At 47.1% G+C, this 18,422-nt stretch overlaps 1 protein-coding gene across 1 annotated transcript in view; it reads left to right on the forward strand.

Moving 5' to 3' along the window:
• LOC144768065 (uncharacterized) overlaps positions 1–13,795 on the forward strand; it is a 161,127-nt gene extending 147,332 nt beyond the window's left edge. The window contains exon 3 of the mRNA XM_078651440.1: positions 12,988–13,795. Coding sequence (XP_078507566.1) covers positions 12,988–13,787 — 800 coding nt within the window. The 3' untranslated portion in view covers positions 13,788–13,795. The remainder of the gene's footprint in view (positions 1–12,987) is intronic.
• Positions 13,796–18,422: the final 4,627 nt, after the last annotated feature.

Raw genomic sequence — 18,422 nt, forward strand, 5'->3', positions numbered from 1 at the left:
GTCTGTGACAACTCTTTGTAATACCCTGCGGGGTATTTACGCGGATAAGGTAATGTCTGTTTAAGGGCTAAAACTTCGGCTCGCTTCCATGGGACATGTACCCATACACGCTGAAAATGAGGCTGAACAGGCGGGTTAGCTTGTAGGTCACCCTCTCTCCACTGTGGGGGAACCTCTCTCATGGGGTACTGTCGCGCCTTTTTCCTACCATTTTCACCACGCTCAGATTGCGATCGAGAAGTGTTCCCCTTACTCCGATACGACAACAATACCTCAACTGCTCTCTCGACATCGGGACCTACAATCATGCCCTCTGCGAAATCGAACCGCACGCGACACAACTCGGGCGGGTCGCACTCTAGATCATTGTCTTCTAAATCTTCACAGAGAAAAACACACATTTGTTCAAAAACGTATCTCTGTTTCGGCACTTCCATGACAGATTCTACATCATACCTTACAGTGTCCATGACCCATTTATGCGCTAAACGATTCAATAGATCTCTCTCTCTATAGTCAGGCAGTTGACTCCGCAACTGTCTTCGTTCCGTGTTAGGGGTCGTTTTAGGCAACCCGAGAAAAGGTGAGAAAAGATTAGTAACAGTGTTGGCCATTCTTTGTCGAACGGAAGGAGAAACTGACGGAAGAACAGGCGAAAAACCAGGGTGAGATAAGGCAGAAGCAGAGGCAATAGCAGGGGGAACATTAGGAGAAGTAGAAGGTGCACTAGGCAAAGTCGTAGAAAACACAGTTGAAACAGATGTGATTGGTGGGCCTTGAGAAGGCTGCACCAGAGGAGCAGAAGCCAGCTGAAGACTAGCTGGTGGGTGCTGCGGAGGAACAGGAGGCAATGCAACTACAGGTTGCGCAACTAAAGGTTGCGGAGGTGCTGTGGCATTTTGCGCATAGGGCGGTGGCGAACTTAACAAATGCGTCATTAACGGATCTTTTTCAAGTTCTTTTGCTGCATCTTGTTTAGGGGTTGGTAAAACTGGATAACATCTGTCTATTCCCATTTTACGTTGCCTGTGCAACTGCTCACTCATTTGTTCCTCTTCGTTATCTTTAAACTGCATAGCAGCTTGCATTATCGAAATACCTCTTTCTCTCTTATTTTTCTTCTCTAGTTTAATTTCCTTCTGCTTGGACTCCTTACGCCATAGGCGGAAAGAGTCAAACATTGCCGGCCGGGCTTTCTTCTTAAAAAGTTTGACCTCAAGGTTATCTAGGATTTCGGTATCAAAGCTACCATATTGGGGCCATTTTTAAACACCATCTTTTCTGGTGTATTTGATCCACACTTCGTTATATGTGATGGGGCCTACCCCATGTTTTACATATAATTCGTATGTTGGAGTTCCAATCGGAGGAACCGGACACGAGTCCTCCAATCGGGAGCCCCTATTATTACAACCAAGACATAACAAATTTCCAAGTCTAAGACCAGGCATCTTCGCTCTCTAGTCTAGTTCCAAACTTCAAAGGATTATCGATTACGATATTTCTCGTGAATACACGAGTCCTTCGGCTTTGGCGCTTGCAAGTACCAAATTATAGATCCCAAAGGATACCAAAACTAAGACCAACTAAGGACTGGGAGACGCTCCACTTATACTTAACTGAGGTATCGATGACGTCACCAGAAGACTCGTCTCAGTGTTTCGCTCTACCAAACTTCAAGGGTCCAAATCAGGGCGATAGCCAGGGCAGCAGTCCTTCGTAGCCGTCGGGAAGCGGGGAACCTCGCAGCAAAAGACTTTCGGACCACGTCGACATGCAGGGGTCGATGAAGTGGCAGGCCTTCCTCCAGAATTTTCTCACGAAGCTCCTCACGAACCTCTGGCTGGACCGGTACCGCTGGAATCGTCCCAAACGTTGGGCGCCAACTGAGGTACCGGGTTTTTCAGAACTGGTAATAAACCGGTAAACCCAGCGGTGTCAGGGAAACACACCCACAGACCTCGAGTCCTTTCCTGATTCAAACCACAGAAACTCAGAGTCTTCTAGGTGAAGTCAAGGATCGATTTTATTGGCTGCAACCAAGGTAACAAGCGTCCTAGAAGTACAACACACGGGAAGTATATTCTCAGGAGACTGTCGCAATTCACAAAGTCAGGCTTCTCCTTTTATACGAAATATTGTGCTTAAGGCAAACATTCTCCGCATTTTTGTATACCATAGACATGTTACCATTACAAAAGAAAAGCAGAGTCATGATGACAAGGCCATAGTTCAGTTTGTATAACCCACAATAAATTACCCGGCAAGGCCCAACATTCTCATCAGATATCGGTGGACCCCCAATAAAAACGGTCACCTCCCCATCATAAAGTAAGTAAGAGAAAAGAGCAGGGACAGGTGTGAGCAGGGTTCGGCAGGGTGTGTGTGCGATGAAAGGGTTTTATGGTAGGCTGTGCCTTGATGCTATCTTGTTCGGACACTGGGAGAGGAGCTGACCAAACGGGCTCGGCCTGGGGCAATGGTTCCAACTTGCCCAGGTCAGGGAAAAGTCAATCAAGGTGTACGTGTCCTTTGGGAATCGAATTCGGCTTGATTCAGTTTGCCTGTGTGAGGGCAACTCACTAAAATGGCTGCCGTACACAAAATGGAAGCCAAGGGTTCGAGACGTAAATGGCGATTTCGAGGTGAAATCGTCGCTCGAATACGACGAAAATTATTGTGCATAGTGTACTCGTCATTCTCGGTCTTTTGATACTAGATTCGTCTTGTTACGACGAAGTATAACTCTCGAGTCCAGAATTACACGAGTCCAGACATTTTCAGAACCACAAAACCCCCCTGAGCTCCTTATTGAAGCAGGAGCCCACCCCGCAATTGTGTGTGCTGCCGGCGGGTGCCCACCCCGCAATCATCTTTATTGAAAGAGCGTGTGCCCACCCCGCATTGCTGCTGTTTTCACGTATTAGTACTTTAAAAAAAAAACAAAGTGTGAGCCCATCTCGCCGGTTCTGCCCCCCCCCCCCCGGCGTGAGGCCGCCGCCGCCGAGAATACAGAGGTTCTACAAGAGGGGCCCCCACGCTGCCCGCGGCGACGTGGAAGCCAGGCAGAGCTGTAGGAGAGTAGGGTCTGCAATCCTATGGTCACCCCAGATTTTTGCTTCACAGGTTTACAACTTTCCCTGGCCGTGGGCCTGCTAATCAGACCCACAGCCTAGCTGTTCTGTCTCTAAATTGACAACCATGTACTTTAGGTGCATTTACCAATTGGTACTATGCCACCTTATCAGTCCCTGTACAGTGTACCTTAGGTACCCAGGGCATAGGTGTACCCAGGGCGTACCAGGGGCTGAAGCATGTATTATGCCACCCCTGGCTGGCCATCTAGACAGACACAACTGGCTGGTAAGACAGCTGGGGCAAGGGGGTGTAATCACCCTTTGCTGTAGATATAGTATACCTATATCTAACCCTAAAATGGACACATATACTCCTATCAGTCACTCCTATGGCAGGCCTTATCAATCCTGAAGGCAGAGTGCTTGGAATTATGTGAGATGGTGCTCTGGCATGACCTGAGCCCGTCTGCAGCTTGCGGAACCAAGTCCTAATAGCTGTTCCTTGATAACACTATACCATATACTCTTAAGTGCATTATAATCCTCGCTGTTGAATGCTAACTTTGGTATATCATTATCAAAACATGTCGAGTAAGGTGTCATACGAATTGGTATACTACCCCCTCGCCAATTCTGGCAACGGGGGTAGCATTCCACCCTTTTAGAGGGACACGACATGTATGTAACTGCGAACCCCGGTTAAAGTTAACTCGAGCCTTGGCATCACAAAATGGATGCTGCCACCACAGACACAAGTCTGACCTCCTGCTGCTGGGAGTCCTTCCAGCGAGGGAGGCTCGAACAAAGGGTTTCCTGCCTTGGGTGGTGCTAGCACCACCCCAGACAGGATTTTGTGTATTGGGTAGGACAGGCCTGAAAGGAATGAGACATGCCTGGGGCACACAAGGTGTCCTGTGCATACACCGGTTCAAACCAGTTGCTGGGGCATCCCTGCCCCAGCTCTGGCGCGAAACCGGACAAAGGATAGGGGGTGTAACAACCCCCCTTCCTGGTCCCACCCAGGGGAGGGACCTAGTCACAGTACAGCCCCCTTTAGGAGAATAAAGGTAGGAGCTGGTCCCATTTCAAATTAGATTATCCTGAACAACTTTACAAGAAGAAACTCTGGACTTCGACGTTCTGCTCCACAGAAGACTGAAGAATCTCCCTTGTGGGCAAGGAGTGTCCACCCTGCAACTGCAGTCACCATCAAGCGTCCAGCGGCTTCACTTTGTCGTCTTCCCTCAAGGATCCAGACTTCAGAGCCCGACTCGGATTTCCAGACCTCTCCGACCTCAACTCACATCTGCAGCACAGCTGAGACCCGTGGGTGCGACGAGACACGTGGGACCTGCCATCTTGAAGAAACTGCACTTCGCTTCCAGCACGACTTCAGAGGCATCCTCGAGTAAGTGCTTTGGGGATTGAGAAGCCCCAGCCCCGAGCAGCTCCTGCACCGAAGACCAGCCCCCTAGCATCCACGAGATCTGCTTGGGGCCCTTTTGCTTGATTGCTGCTCGACGTGTTGTCTGGTCACTTGCGGGCTGGCTAGTGACCTCCTAGATGATGATCCTTGAAATCTTCACTGCTGGTCTGGTTGCTCCAGACTGACCCTTGCTCCCTTCCAAAAGAGGAGCACCCCGGACCCTCCTGGTCCACTCCAGACGCCGGTTCCACTCACCGCGTGGGTTGCCTTTTCCAAGGCCTGTTGACTCCAAATCCGGATCCGACACCGCCGACAGCGAGAGCCTGCGTGGGACAGCTCGTGCCTCCATCCTGGTCGTCGAAGACACCTCCTGGTCCACGTGGCTGCAGAAACAAGCGTTCACTCTTCACCTGATCGCGACGACGACATCGGGTTCCTTCCTGGTTCCACTCCAGTCACTGGCTAGTGACTTTGACCATTGTCCCCTCTGCTTTCAGGTCCTCTTCTTCCTCGATCCACCCGTGGATCGCACCGGTCATCTTCCACCTGGTCGCCTGCAGCATCTTTTCTTCCAGGCTCCATAGACTTCAACGCAGAAACCCGACACAACTTCGCACCTATGCACCCGCAGCCCGTGGGTGAGGTAACAAGAGCATTTCGGTGCTCAAGGGTAGATTAACTCTCCTAGTGTCCAGATTCACAGTCGTTTTAGTCCTAACCAGTCAGGGTTTTTCTCGAACTGTACTGTCCATTGTCTTTGTTCCGCATCTCGCGTGTGAGTTCACACGCTGCACACGTGTCCCGTGGGCCTCCTATTACTTACCTGAGGTTAGGATAGTGTAGTCCCAGCGAACCTACAGCATCTGGACAGCTCCATTCCTTCTATCGATTTCCTTATACCATTTACTTAGTATATGGTTTGTCGTGCCCCTAGGGCACCATTGTGATTTTTTGCAACTTATCGTATTTTTCCTAAGAGATTGTCATGTGCTTAGCCCTCTGACCTCATAAAGAGTTCAGAGGTGTTTGTTATTAATAAATATATTGTTTATTTTCATAACAACCTGTCTGGTGCCCTTTCATCTGGTATTCAAGGGGTTATATGTGGTAAAACAGCTGGCTTCACATGCCAAAAGATTTTAGCCTAAGACTGATTTGTCAATGCTACCATTAGGATAGCTGGTCTATAAGGTTGACTTACAACCAATCACCATAAGGTTTGTTTGGACTGATACAAGGTGATCACTAGAACTAGTGAGCATCATATATCAGGCCAACTTCTCAGATTGGTGGCAGCGGTGGGATTTGAGCTTGCTGTTGTTTTTACCAAATATAATCTTGAAATATCATATATCAGGTCAACTTCTCACAAGAGCGGCCTTGTTGTGGGCGGGGCGCTCTGCAAGAAGCCGGAAGCAGACGGGAGCCTACCCCGCGCTCCTGTGGAAAAAGGAGAAAGGAAGCGGGCGGGAGCCTACCCCGCGTTCCTTGGACCAAAAGAAGAGAGAGACCGCCCGACTAGGTGAGGAGGGTCCCAGGGTTGGGAGAGAGATGAGTCACGTTGTCGGTGCCTGCTCCCACACACCGAAACCCAGAGAAATCTGCCAGTGCAGCCCCAGTGAGTGAGGGGGGCTGAATGCACCGCCGTGTTGGTGCCGCTCAAGGCACATTGTTGGTACTTGTGGCATTTTCTCATCTGCGCCGCAGAAGCGGGCAGCTGCAACGTTTTGGGCCCTTCTCCAGTCTAATCTCCAACTAGAGGCCCCTGCTCTTCCCCGTGTTGGCCAGATTTAGTTACAGTTGCCCTGCGTGACAGTGGGCAACTGCAACATTTGGGGCAGAGTTTATTTTCAGAGTCACAGGGCGGGACTCCCATGTGCACTTTGCCCGTCCTCATTGCTTGTGGGGCATTATTTTGGGCGCCAGAGGCACAGTTTGGGCCCATTTATTTTTTTAGAATCCCAGTGGGGGACAGAGGGTGCCAGTGCCCATCTTTTTGGATTGCACAGCTGCCCAGCAAGTAGTGAGCAGCTGCCATGTTTAGGCCAGCATTCCTTTGGGGGCTTCTCTGAATGAGGTAGGAGTGAGATGCACTCCTTTGCCCAGCACAATTGCGCACTGCGAATTCCGCTGCATTGGCAGTAGCCCTGACATTTGGGACACAGGGCATTAGAGCCCCTGAGAAGGCCAGTTGGCCAGGGGGACTAATAGGTCGGCCTACCACCAAAGCTGTGGCCTAAGGGGCTCAGAACAACTCCTTAGACAGCATTAACATACGGAGCTCCGATGGAGAGCCAGGACGAGATCCAAGCTCCAAAAGCCATTAAGGCTGATCCTGAAGCCAGCACATCACGAGGTGCTAGAAAAGCTCTGTCTGATCAAGTTCCAAAGGAAGTGCCTGAGAGAGCACTACTGTCCTCCAATGTATACACGGCTGCTGCATTCTTAAAACCGCCAACTGCGTGCGATATTGCAAAAAAAGAGAATATTGGCGATCGATGGATGGATAGAGACTTTTGAAGAGTTCATAGATGCAATAGATGAAAAAGAGTATAAAGTATCTTGAGAAACATGACCGGTGAAGGAGTGAAAGAAGCCATGAACAAGAATTTGCAAGAAGGTGAAAAGACATATGATCAAATGGAAAAGGCCTTTAGTGTCCAGTTTAAGCCAGTGACAAATGTGAATTATAAAAGATACATATTCAGCCAAGAATGCCAAGGACCAGGTACGACCATTGACGAGTTTGTTCAAAGACTGGATGTTTGGTAAAGCACTGTAAATTAAATTAATTTATGATGAGGAGGCAACCCTCCTCGGAGTAATCAATGGATGTCTGTCGTATGCATTAAAACGACGAATGCTGATGGAAACTGATCTTGTATCAAGTCCTCAAGGCTGCTTGTGCTGACAAGAGTGCTTATTGCCAAGTGACTGACATGGAGGCCATAGGCGCCCAAAGTGCGTCAGTCATGAGCACGAAAAGTAAGACAAGGTTCAAGGCCGAGGGGCACAATGTCCTGTCTCCACAGAAAAAGAAAACGTGTTACAGACATGGACTGTCATTCCCACACGAAGGTAAATGTCCTGCAATTGGACAGATATGCATAGACATAGACTATGGTAAAGCAAATCATTTTGTGATGACTTGCAACGTGAAGATAAAAGTAAGTGTGTTGCAGCGTGAAGACAAAATGTCCGACCAAACGTGTTACAGACATGGACTGTCATTTCCACATGAAGGTAAATGTCTCGCAATTGGACAGATATGCATAGACTGTGGTAAAGCGAATTATTTTGTGATGACTTGCAACGTGAAGATAAAAGTAAGTGTGTTGCAGCGTGAAGACAAAATATCCGACCAAACGCTACGTCAGTGACATTCGATGTATTCCCACAAGGGTAAGCGGTCACACCAATTGAGGCAAATCGACACAAGATGAAGTTGATAATCGTCTAAATCATCGAGAAAGAATTCCTCTGTGTCTGTTTACAATGAAAGGGACAATGATAATTGTGCAATATTGATGTTTACTTCAAAAAGGCATGTACATATGGGGCTAGTCGAATGTGAGAAAAAATCCAAAGTGAAGACAATTCAACATGAAGACAGCTGTGCGTCGATAAATATTATGCCGCTGGAGATGTATCGCAAATTATCTCCGGTACCACAACTTACGAACTCAAAGACTAAAGTATACTCATGGGCTGCCTCAACGCCCTTCAAAAGTCAAATAAAAATGTTGTAGCCACGATGAAACAGAAGAAAACTGTGGTGAATGTGCCTATTCATGTACTTCAAGGAACAGCTTCAAGTGTTTGCTAAATTTCCATAGTGCTACTGATATGGGACTGATATCAGTGAACTAGACTATGAATGCTCATCATCAAGTTGTAAGTCGATTTCTTTCATTATTTTATTGGTCTGGAAAAGTCAAACAATGAAAGTAAGATTACACATAAATGAGAATTTTCATCAAAGACACAGACGAGTTGCGTTTCACTTGCAAGAAGCTGTTGAAAAGGAACCTCATTTTTTACTTATATATGGCATAATTGAACGCTCCATTGGTCCGACACCATGGCTTTCTCCCATTGTAACAGTGCCTAAAAGAGACAGTGAATGACCTGTGCGCATAATTGTTGACATGCGTCAGGCCAATAAGGCAACTGAGCGAGAAAAAACTCACAATCCACACATTGCTGATATAATACCTCAATTGAATGGCGCAGAGTTCTTCTCTCGACTCAACCTAAATAAAGGATCTTACCAATTGGACCTTGAAGAAAAATCCAGATACATTGCAACCTTTTCTAGGCATATTGGTTTGTTTTGCTAAAAGCGATTGAGTTTTGGTATTTCCTCTGCTGCAGAACTTTTCCAAGACGTCATTCGACATATCATATAGCCTGTAGTCAATGTATTTAACTATAGTGATATATTGTTATTGTGGGGCTGCACAGAAAGAGCATTACACAATTCTCATGCAAGTATGTCGTTTGCTGAATGATGCAGCCTTAACTCTGAATGCTGACAAATGTGAATTCCACAAGAAAAGCTTGACATTCTTCAGCCATGTCTTTTGTGATGGAGGTATGAAACCTGATCCATCTAGAGTACAAGCATTGTCTACTGCCAATCCCCCACAAAGCATTTCTATCTTACGATTATTTCTTGGAACGGTCAATTACTGTTCTAGATCCATGCAAGACTTTGCTATGGTCATTGCACCAGAACTAACCAAAAAGTATGTGTCTTTTCATTGGTCAGATGAGTGTGAGAAGAATGAATTTAAGTTTATATAGCGCGTAGCTCCCCTGAGGCCTCCTAGCGCTTATGCACCGAGCGGCAGAGGAACAGCAATGTTAGAGCGATCCCTTGAAGAGATGGGTTTTCAGGAGCTTGCGGAAGGCCAACAGAGCGTCCAACAAATCAAGCAAGCCTTTGAGAATGCCATTGAAATACCCGACTTTGATCCCAAACTCCATACAGAGGTTGCAGTTTATTCTAGCCCTGTAGGGTTAGGTGCAATCCTTGCACAGCACAAGGGACCGCCAAATTCCCGAGACATATTGTGGTACATGCCAATAAGAGCCTGCAACAAACTGAACATGCATACGTGCACCCTGAGAAAGAAAGTTTGGCACTGGTTTGGGCTTGTGAATAATTTCCATGTGTTTGTGTATGGAAAGCCCTTCACATTAGTGGCTGATCACCAAGCATTGTTGATGGTATATTTCAATCCCACAGCAAAAATGCCTCCTCGAATTGAGCGTTGGGGTTTGAGGTCACAAGAATACAACTACACGATTCTTCATCGTCCAGTGAAAGATCAGAAACTGGCTGATTATGCCCTGGTACCCCATCTAAGACAGTGGAGGATTACATCAAATTTATTGTGAAATGGAGCACACCAACTGCCTTTGCTTTAGAGCAAATATTCACTGCCACAAGCTAAGGTAGTGGCATGTCAAGATTAAAAGTTGTGGAACCAGTATTCTAGACCTCTTACTAATGACAGCGAGTATATGAAGTTCAGAAATGTAAGAGATGAACTTTCAGTAACGCAGGAAGGCCTCATTCTGCAAGGTACATGGATTGTTATTCATCAAAATCTCTGACAACAAGTAGTCGAATTTGCCCAAGAAGGAGATCGAGGAATAGTTGCCACTAAGAGAGCTCTCCGTGATCGAGTCTGGTTTCCGTATTTTGACCAAAGGGTCAAAAAAGATTTGAAGACTTGTCCCATATGAAACTGTCTTTCATCTGAAGTTAGTCAGCAACCTTTGATTGTGTCAGAATTGCCCCATCATGCTTGGGAGAGAATTGCTATTGATTTTTTTATGGCCCTCTGGATAATGGACATTATCTTCTAGTTATTGTTGATCAATACTCCCATTTTCCATTGGTAGAAGACATTTCATCCACTACACATGAGCAGGGTTATTCAAAACCTAGATGGCATCTTTGCGACATGACTTCTACCTGCAATCTTAAAATCTGACAACGACCCACCTTTTAATAGTCCAGAATTCAAAAACTTTCAAAATCATCTCAATATAAAGCATCAAAAAAAGCACTCCCCTTTGACCCCAGGCCAATGGTCTGGTAGAACGCCTCATGAGTACTCTAAAGAAATCTGTTCAGCATTCTGCATTGGGGAAGCTCGACCTCGAAGGTGTTTTGAACACTATTCTTTGAGGTTACCGTTTGACCCCCTCACTCAACCACAGAGGAAACCCCTGCAACTATTATGTTTGGAAGAGTCATGACAACCAAACTTTCCCAATGGAAGGGGCAGGGTGTGACAGGGGATACATCTGCATTCATCTGCATGCTGATAGTCTTCTTGGGCTGGGAGAGAGGTGATACACACTTACATTTGAATAGGTTGTGCCCTGCCCTCACTCAAAGGGCTGATTTACCCCCTACTGATCGTCTGGAGCCAGGAATGGGCTGCAAGGGACTGTTGCACACTTCTGAGGGTTCATTTGAAGTCCCCCGTTCATGAAAGAAATTTTTTAGTATATGTACTGGAGCTCTGATCCCATGTTTTTAGACGCTGCTTGGGACTTGTAGCCCAACACTGTTGGCTCTACAAACTGCTCATTGCCATGAGAACTACTGTGCTGCCAGGAGCAACCACCATTTCGACTAACTGCCTTGTTGTGTTGACCTGCTGCTGCTGGGCTGCAGGAGGGACTGCCAATCTGCAACCTAACTGTATGTGCTGTCTGCTGCCTGCCACCTCCTTTTGTGCCCTGAAGTGCTCTCCAAGGGTTTGTTTGACTGCCCCCTGTTCTCTTGAGATCTCAGGGCCATCAAAGAACGTGTTGCCTCTTTTCTCCAAGACTTGTGCTGGGTTAGCCCATTATACAAGGGCTAGCATGTCGCCAGTGCACCCTTCTGCACCAAGGTATAACTTTGTGCATTACAGGAGAGTGCACCATGGGCCTGCAGTGCAGCGCTCTGACCATCATGGCCCTGCAGTGCAGCGCTCTGACCAGGGGAGTGCCTTTGTGCCTTCTAGGGAAGTGCTCCATGTTTTACAAACCAGCATGTGGTGAGCGTTTTTTCTCTAGCGAGAACAGCGTTGTTTCCCCTGGAGGCATTACCAGAGAAACAAACACGTCCTTGAGCCAGCGTGCTCACTGCAGCTGAATTGTATTGTGAACCTCACCCCCGGAGTCTGGCAAGATATCACCACCGTCAGATGCCACCAAGAACAAACTAGTGTGTCCCCTCTGGTCGTGAGACTCGAGGAACAGCCCCCTCAAGACTTGCTCTGAGGTGATACAGTGCTGCGTCCAAGGCTGCAGATCTACAGGAGCTGCACACAGCCTTCGAGGCAGACCTTTCGATTACACGTTGTTCCGTAACATGCGGCGGCCAGCATTCTGAGGCTCATTCCAGCCAGCCTTGTCCTCTGGTTTTAACGCGTATACTGCACGAAGCTCTCAACATCGGGTCCCACTTCCGAGACATGACAACATTGTTAGCAAGTTACAGATGCCCTGATGACAGTGACCCTGCACCCACAAAGGTACTGTGAGGCGGGTTGGGTCGAGCAGAGTGGTAAAGCCGCCCTGCTCTCCTTCACGGGTGGCTTGGTTTCCCTTGGGCAAAGAGACCCGATTCAAGTGGCTCCGGTGGGCTCCAAATTCGCAAGAGCGTGAGGGGCATTTCTTGTTCAGCATTGTCTCTGCTCTGGAGATGACCTCAAGAATGGCGCAGGACCGTCCATACAGGAGAACTGCTGGAAGACTCAATCTCCATTACTGTATGGGGTTTAGTAGGTGCTCCTGCGCCGTACGTTTGGTTTCTAAATGCAATCACTTCAACCACGTTCACTACAGTTACCATATGAAGTGTAATAGGAGCGCAGGTGCGCTGTTACCTATGTTTTCATAGTAATTGATGTGTTTTTCTCTATCAAACCTGCATTATTTGCACTAACGGTGTGATTTAAGTCATTTTGGTCTTGTTTGATGTACAATATAGAATCTATTTTTACTTAATCCTGCGTGGAGTTCCTTTTGTAGTGTACTCACTGTGTTGCTGCACTAGTGTGTTGCACAAATGCTTTGCACGTTGCCTCTTTAAACTAGCCTGACTGCTCTGCGCCAAGCTACCAGAGGGTGAGCGCAGGTTATCTCGGGTGTGTATCTGGCTTACCCTGACTAGAGTGGTGGACTCTGCCTGGCTTAGGTGCCTACCCTAGCCAACCAGAAACCCCATGTCTAACAGTGGTTCTTGTGAATTACTTGATTTCCCAGCATGCTCCTGCTGCAGGACTAGGTCAACGCACTTTATGTAGGAGGACTAGCCACCATTTGTGTCTCAAAGGGAACTGTGACTCTTTTACTTAGAACATACATTTTTTCCCTTGAATTGTAACTGTTCACTTCTCCATATTATAACAATGCAGCTTTTTCAATAAATATTTTCCATGTGTAACTTTCAATGTTTTTTCTATTTTGCAGAACAACAATCACATCTAGAAAGTATGAATGTGAAAGAAAGCCATAAAGGTTCCGGAGGAAAGATGAATTTTACTAAAAATATCTACTTAAAAAAACGGCGCAGAATGCACATGAGCGAGAGATGCTTTGCTTGTAATGTGTGTGAGAAAGGATTTATCAATGAGACACTTCTTGTGAGGCACAAAAAAGGACACACCAGCCTCAGGCCATATCCATGCGAAACGTGTAAAAAGTGTTTCACTCAAAAGGCAACTTTTTTACAGCATCAAAGAACACACACTGGAGAGAAGCCGCATCACTGCACAGTGTGTTTCAAGCGATTTGCTTATAAGAAAGGCCTTGTACAGCATCAACGCATACACACAGGAGAAAAGCCTTATCACTGCACCCTGTGTGAGAAGAGCTTCAGGCAAAAGGCAACTCTACTAAAGCACCAACTTATACACACTGGAGCGCGACCTCATCACTGCACTGTGTGTTCAAAGCGCTTTTCTCAAAAGGGAGACCTCGTACGGCATCAAAGTATACACACAGGAGAGAGACTTCATCATTGCACTGTGTGTGAGAAGCGCTTTTCTCGTAAGTCGACCCTTGTACTGCATCAAAGAACACACACCGGAGAGCGACCTCATCACTGCACTGTGTGTTCAAAGCGCTTTTCTCAAAAGGGAGACCTCGTACGGCATCTAAGTTTACACACAGGAGAGAGACCTCATGTGTTCCAAAACCTTTTCTTAGAAGGCAACCCTTGTACTGCATCAAATCGTACACACAGGAAAGAAGCTTTATCACTGCACTGAGTGTTCCAAGCGCTTTGCTTATAAGGGAGGCCTTGTACATCATCAAAAACACACACACAGGAGAAAAGCCTTTTCGCTGCACTGTGTGCGAGAAGAGCTTCAATCAAAAGGCAAATCTACAAACGCACCAACTAATACACACTGGAGAGAGACCTTATCATTGCTCTGTGTGTTCAAAGCGCTTTTCCCAGAACGGAGGCCTTGTACGGCATCAAAGCGTACACATATGAGAGAAGCCTTTTTACTGCACTGTGTGCGAGAAGAGCTAAAATCAAAAGTCAAGTCTCGTAACACCAAACACACAGGAGAGAAACCTTATCACTGCAAAGTGTCTTCCAAGCGCTTTTCTCAGAAAGAAAGGCGATGTATGGCATCAAAGTGCACACACAGGAAAAAGGCCTTATCACTGCACTGTGTGTGAGAAGAGCTTTACCGGTAAGGCACATCTTCTACGGCTCCGAAGTTTACACTCCAGTGAGAGGCCTCATCGCTGTACTGGGTGTGAGAAGAGATTTACTCGAAAGGCACATATGCAACGGCACCAAATAATACACACTGAACTGAACCCTATCACTGCACAGTTTATGCCAGGAACTTCACTCAAAACGAACGTTTCTACAACACCAGTTAATACAAACAAGATAGATCCATTTTCACTGTAACAATCTTATGTCCTGCTTACCCCAAAGTAAGTTTTACTGGAATGTTGTAATTTAGCTAGGGCTTATAGTCAAAAATGCCTAATGGCCAGTGTTCCCTGTAGGGTACGTGCATATAGTGTAATAACCACGAGTGCGCAAACTCCGTTGCGAAGCGCATACACTTCACACATCACTGAGGCACAATTTGCAGCTTTTGCTTTTCAAAAGCGAGCAGCGTGGAAAAAAAGAAGGAGCACAGAGAGCAGATCTTGGGCCTAGCAACATACCACAGCGGAAGAGGGGAGAACGTTGCAGCGTGCCTCTTAAACGGCAGGTATCGGGTTGCCGAGGTTCACAAGTTGCGCAGCATCTTTCTTCTTCGCATGCCGTTTGCTGCACTAGTTTCTGAGAGAGGCTGCAGGACTTTACAGGCAGCTGTGGCTCTCCGGGCGTGATCCGTCCCTTTTAAAATAAAGGCCATGCACTAATTAATGCAGGATCCACGCATGATAAGGGTCACCTATTAGACCCAATGTTTTCTAATATCCCCTGTCTCCTGGCCAGGTCAGCATATCCTCTCCCGTGGTCCGACCACTTCTTGGTCTCGGTTGAATGGCAAGTTGAGCTACCCCCAACACCTGCCCAACAGGTTTTCCTGGTGGACAGAGCTTGGTCCAGATTATCGATCAATGACTGGACCTCCAAACTGGTAGACTCGCTTCCTTCTCCCGAGTCAGACCCGATTAAAGGAGATGCGAACTTCAACCAATGGTTGACTGCTTCGCTTGATGCCCTCATTCCTAATAAGAGAGTGCAAAAGAGGGAGAAAAGAATCGGCTCGGCTCCCTGGTACACTGCTGAGCTTCGCTTGCTTAAGAAAGGATGTAAAAAGCTAGAGAGGGTATGGAGAAAGAAATTAGAGGCAAATAAGCAAGAGGAATATCGTGTAGCTATGAGGGGTTATAAAGCTGCCCTCCGGCTGGCAAAAGCCCAATTTGTTGAAGAGCGCATAAGATCGGCCTCAAACTCATCTAGGGAAACTTTTAAAGTGGTGCAAGAACTCCTTAAAGTTCCCGAACCTGTAGCTACACATGATAAACAGAAGTGTAAGGAGCTGGCAGACTTCTTTCACATAAAAATAGGAAAGATACTTAGTTCCCTGCCTCAGAACATTCGACCTCAACAGACTCAGGAAAAGAACTCCTTAATTCAGCCTAGAGAGTTATTTACCTCTATAGATACTTTCGGCCCAGTTTCAGAGGCTGAAGTATTGAAAGTCCTTAGATCTATGAAAAGTGGCTCCCCTATGGATCCGGTCCCTATGACATTTTTAAAGCAAGTAGCATCCTCCATAGTGACTCGTATCACTGATTTGATGAACGCTTCTTTCTCCCAGGGCTTGGTGCCACCAAGCTGGAAACCAGCAGTGGTTAAGGCACTTTTAAAAAAGCCTAACTTGGACACGGCGGAATTGGCAAATTTTAGGCCCATATCTCTTCTGCCAGGCCTCGGCAAAATTGCTGAGAGACTAGCGAATTACCAATTGTCAGGCTTCTTGGAGTCGAATGGACTGCTCCGAGACTCGCAGACCGGTTACCGTCCAGGCCAGGGCACTGACACTGCCCTCCTGGCAGTCGTAGAAGAATCCAGACGCATTATGGACTCAGGAGGATCAGTGGCGGTGATCCTCCTGGACCTTAGTGCGGCGTTTGACACCGTTAATCATCAGGTGCTGATTCAGCGACTGTCAGGGGTGGGTGTGGCAGGGGCCGCTTTGAAGTGGCTTAGGTCATTTCTGACGGCCGTGCATATCAGGTTTGGGAAGGCAGCAATCGGACTACATCTATCCCCCTCCAGTGGGGGGTGCCACAGGGCTCCTCCCTTAGCCCTACATTGTTTAATGTATATATGGCCCCCCTGGAGGATGTGGTGACCCCTTATAATATCAAGATCATCAGCTATGCTGATGATACTCAGTTAGTGGTCGCCCTTTCACAACTGGTAGAGAATCCCGATTTGCTGTACTCATGCCTGTCGGAAGTCCACACCTGGATGGACCAATCAGCTCTTAAGCTGAATGGCTCTAAAACAGAGATAATGCTGCTAGGGAATAAAGCTCCCTCACTCCCATTGACCAGCTGGCCTAGTTGTATGGGCGATCTCCCCAGCATGAAAGAGGAGATTAAGAGCTTGGGGGTCTGGTTGGAACCTGATCTTTCATTCAGGACCCAAGCTAAAAAAACGGCAGGAGTTTGTTTCGCCCTGTTACGTTCAGCTCGCAAAATCTTCCCTCTTCTTCCTTTTCCATCCAGGAAGTTGTTGATTCAGGGGCTGATAACATCGCGACTCGATTATAGCAATGCCCTTTTTCTGGGTGCCCCTGAATCTACTTTTAACAAACTTCAGCAGGTCCAAAATGCGGCGGCCAGATTGCTCATGGGCACTCCCAGAACCGAGTCAGCTAGACCTGCCCTAAAGGCATTGCACTGGCTCCCAGTGCGGGAAAGAGTAAAATTTAAGGCACTCTGTATAGCCCACAAAATTCTCCAGGGGACAGGACCCCCTATTTTGAGAAATTTAGCAGTGCCATACAAAGCGAACAGAACATTGCGTTCTGACCAGAAACATCTCCTCCTAGTCCCCAGAGTAAAGAGGGCACGCACGGGCGGGAGGAGATTTTCGGTGAACACTGCGAGGCTTTGGAATTCTCTACCTTTAAAACTGCGCGCTGAGACCTGCATTTTGCGCTTTCGCAAATGTCTGAAAACTCATCTGTTCCCTGTTTGATTGCACCTGACTGACTGTTTTTATCTGTTGGTGTCCTGTTAAGCGCTGGGATGCCCTAGGGTAACTGCGCGCTATATAAAATTTTATATAAAAATAAATAAAAATTAGCATTGTTCGGTATTTAAGGGCAATGATGATGTTTAAGTCCCAGCTAAAAGTGTTCAAAAAGCAAGCACTCGGTGCATAATGGTATGCCTGTGCTAAACGTATTTAGAGAAGTCATTTCTGACCCTGCCGCAAGCATGCTTAGTCATATGTGCCCGCAGTGAGGCAGCATCATTCAGATGAGTCATTTTCCCGGCTCCGTAATTGCAGCTCTGGTCACCTGTGAAGCGTGATTGCGAGCAGCCATACAAGAATGTAAGGAGATATGATCGGTAACCAATCACACCCTCGTGTTATTTCTTTATAAATGTCCAGAGCGTTTCTCACTGCTAGTTGATTCTATTGCACCAACCAAATATAGGATTCATTTACTACCTCGCTCACGCCGTTACATGAGGGCACAGCCGCAACGCTCCCTCGCCATCTTACAAATCACACACTAAACTACTACTTACACGTCACAACAACTTTGAGCTCACAGCTAGGGCTCTCAGCACAGCCCCCTATTTGCAGATGCCAATGTGCTAACAAATCGAAAGCCCGATGCCCCTCTGCAGCGCACAGAGGTACTCGCCTCTCGGAACAGACTTGCTTCCATCTTCAGCCCAGGTGCTGCTCGCTCTTTGTGGTGCCTGATTACCGTTGGAGCTGCAGAGAGGAACAAGGGCTCTTTTCCCTTCCCTTCATACCTTTTACCACATATGTTTAAGAGTTAGTAGTTGAACTGTGGTTATTGCAGATGTATGTAGACCTATTTTCCTAAATAAATCCTGCTGTATCTTGCATTTCAAAGGGTTCGAGTCTGTGCATTTAAGATCCCCTCCTATAGGGCGCACATTTATTTTTGTGTCGCTCTGTAAGCTCTACAGCGCTCAGGCTTCGGTAGTGAAGAGTGTGGCCACAACCAAATGGAAAGCAGCTAACCCACTGAGCAGCCCTGTATCTATGAGTGCCGCCAGGTATAACTTGATTTACCTCCTGTAAGGAGTAAGTACTGTGTCCAGACTGATTTTTTAATTTCTTTTTTTAAGCCCAGCACTTTTTAGGTCGAGCAGACCTGCATTCAAAGCGAAGCTTTGATTGCTGTTGTCTGCTTCAGACC

Source organism: Lissotriton helveticus, chromosome 1_1 (genome assembly GCF_964261635.1).
Source record: "Lissotriton helveticus chromosome 1_1, aLisHel1.1, whole genome shotgun sequence".
Lineage (NCBI taxonomy): Eukaryota > Metazoa > Chordata > Amphibia > Caudata > Salamandridae > Lissotriton > Lissotriton helveticus.